This window comes from Emys orbicularis, chromosome 9 (assembly GCF_028017835.1).
Source record: "Emys orbicularis isolate rEmyOrb1 chromosome 9, rEmyOrb1.hap1, whole genome shotgun sequence".
Lineage (NCBI taxonomy): Eukaryota > Metazoa > Chordata > Testudines > Emydidae > Emys > Emys orbicularis.
Window position 1 is genome coordinate 57,319,011 of NC_088691.1, and position 2,716 is coordinate 57,321,726.

The 2,716-nt window shown below is 37.6% G+C and overlaps 1 protein-coding gene across 1 annotated transcript; it reads left to right on the forward strand.

Annotated features, from left to right (window-relative positions):
* The first annotated feature begins 1,073 nt into the window (after nucleotides 1-1,073).
* On the forward strand, nucleotides 1,074-2,309 carry SLC35G2 (solute carrier family 35 member G2). Its single transcript, XM_065411197.1, has one exon. It carries the CDS (start codon nucleotides 1,074-1,076, stop codon nucleotides 2,307-2,309), a length of 1,236 nt encoding a protein of 411 aa, XP_065267269.1.
* The last annotated feature ends 407 nt before the right edge of the window (nucleotides 2,310-2,716 follow it).

A 2,716-nucleotide genomic window follows, 5' to 3' on the forward strand; every position in this document is an offset into this window, starting at 1 on the left:
TAGTGCAAACATGAGTTATTGGGTTTGATATGTTTACTTATAAAATAGAAAGAAATGTTTCCTACGCGGAAGGAATCACTGGTTGGAATTCTCTGGCCTGTGTCATGCAGGAAATCAGATTTGATAGAAATTATAATGCTCTCTTCAAGGCCTTGAAAATCTGTTAATATATTAATTTTCTTCTTTATAGAATAAATGTAACAATTCAACCATGTTGGGTGAAAAATGAGGCATCCAGGTGAGGTAGAATGGAACAATGTACAAATGTTCACTTTAGGCAGCCTGAATATAAGTTTGATATCTCTGTCATTTCATAAAAGTAGCAAAATCAACTTGTTCTCCTCTACATTGCCAAAGAGTGGACAGCTTCTTTTCATAAAATTTCTTAGTCGTTTTTTCCAACTGAAGTTCCTTTGGAAAACAAATTGATAGTCAACAGTTTCTGGAAATAATAATATGCAAAAACAGCTTCAGAGAATTTGAAAATTTACTGTAGTACTTTTTACACTTTTCTGGTCCTTGTGCCTTGTTCATTGAAGTGCTCAGTGATGCCATCTGTCTGTCTCTGGGTTGCTTCACTTTGAATTGACAAAAATTGCTCTAGTCTTCTCTAACCCAAATTTCATTTTCGGTCTGTATTTCTCTTTGCCCCTTAGTACTTGGTAAAAAATAAAACCATTAATGATTACGGAATGACTAACTGACCTGAAGGATCCAACAAGGAAATTCTTCTCAGTGTAATAAGAATTGTTATTAATTTGCATATCTCTTTTTTGAAGCAATGTAATAATAGGTATCATTTTCAAAAGTGAGTGCCCAAAGTTAGGCCCTAAAGTTATATTTAGGCACTTAACTAAAAATTACCTGGTTTTCAAAGATACTGAGCAACTTCCATTGTGAAATAAAAATAGAGAGAATTAATTGAGGACAAGAGCAACTTGGTTAGGTTCATGCCAATAATTTGTAAATGGTCAAAAGACAGCAATGCAAATGAATTTTACAGTATTGGTTGAATAAAACTAACTATTTTTTATTTTTATTTTTTTAAAGACCAGACCTAGTTCTCTGAGGAAATGGATACTTCTTCCAAACAGTGTCCGGTCAAAAAACGAGTGAAAATCCATCCCAACACAGTGACAGTGAAATATACATCACATTATCCCCAACCTGGAGAAGAGGGCTCTGATGAAACCAGTGAAGATATCGGAAGCTTTATGGAGGACAATCCAAAGAAAAGGTTGCTGAGTGACAGAAAAAGGAAAGGAAGAGCCTTCTTTGGGACTATGGATATCCAACCTCAGCCAGCCCAAGAGACAAAAGCCAGTGAGACTGGACAACGCCAGAATTTTACAGAAGGAAGCATATTTCAGTCCAGAAAGACTTGGGTAGTGCTGTTTGCCTCTGCCTTGGCTCATGGGTGTGTGGCTCTGATAACTAGACTTGTTTCTGATCGTTCCAAAGTGCCATCTCTGGAACTAATTTTCATTCGTTCAGTCATACAGGTGTTGTCTGTCATTGTTGTGTGTTACTACCACGAGGACCCCTTTGGACCAAAAGGATACAGACTGCAGCTCTTCTTCTATGGTGTCTGCAATGTTATCTCCATTACCTGTGCTTACACCTCCTTCTCTATAGTACCTCCAAGCAATGGGACCATTATGTGGAGAGCAACCACCACTGTCTTTAGTGCCATTTTGGCTTTTTTACTAATAGATGAACGAATGGCTTATATAGACATAATGACAGTAGTTAGTAGTGTCTTTGGTGTTTGCCTGGTCATGTTCCCTAACATTGTTAATGAAGAAAACTCTTTGTTCAGTGTCTGGAAAGAAGCCTTTGGCTACACCATGACAGTTATGGCAGGCTTAACTACAGCTCTTTCCATGATAGTCTACAAGTCAATCAAAGATAGGGTCAGTATGTGGACTGCACTGTTTACTTTTGGTTGGACTGGAACTGTGTGGGGAGCCTCCACCATGTTTTTTCTTCAAGAGCCAATTATCCCACTGGATGGAGAAACCTGGAGCTATCTCATTGCCATCTGCATATGTTCTACTGTGGCTTTCCTGGGTGTCTATTATGCCTTGAATAAATTTCACCCAGCTCTGGTCAGCACAGTGCAACATTTAGAGATTGTGATAGCCATGATTCTGCAGCTCGCAGTGCTACGCATCTTTCCCAGCATTTATGACCTCATTGGAGGGGCCATTATTATGATTAGTGTTGTTTTTCTTGCATGTTATAAGCTGTCCTGGAAGAATTTAGGAAGGAAAGATTATCAGGAGATACTGGATTCTTCCATTAAATGAATGTCAATTTGTTGTAGTCTTTACTGTAATAGTTTCTGCACCACGATGTCGATATTAATGTTCATTTACCAATGTCCTTTGTCTAGTAGAGTGGACAGAGTACTAACTTTCTTGTTCAGAAATGGACCAGATTCATACCTGACATAACAATGTTTAAATCAGTAGAGTTGTACCAGAGACGAATTGTCCCAATGTGTTAAATAATTTAAAATGTTTCAATATGTGAACTTAGATTTACTCTCAGCTGGTATGCAGTAGCTGCTAAGATTAGATATAGAGAATTCTGTCATAGGAGTCTTTCTATCATAGTCCTTCTATAACATAATATTGAGACAGAAGGATTCACTATTGTTAGTCATTCTGGACAGTGCAGCTGTAGAATATTTTATGGCAACAAGAAAGTCATA

Excerpts from the sequence above, each read along its gene's own strand:
- SLC35G2 (XM_065411197.1), top strand. The coding sequence starts at position 1,074 with ATGGATACTTCTTCCAAACAGTGTCCGGTCAAAAAACGAGTGAAAATC.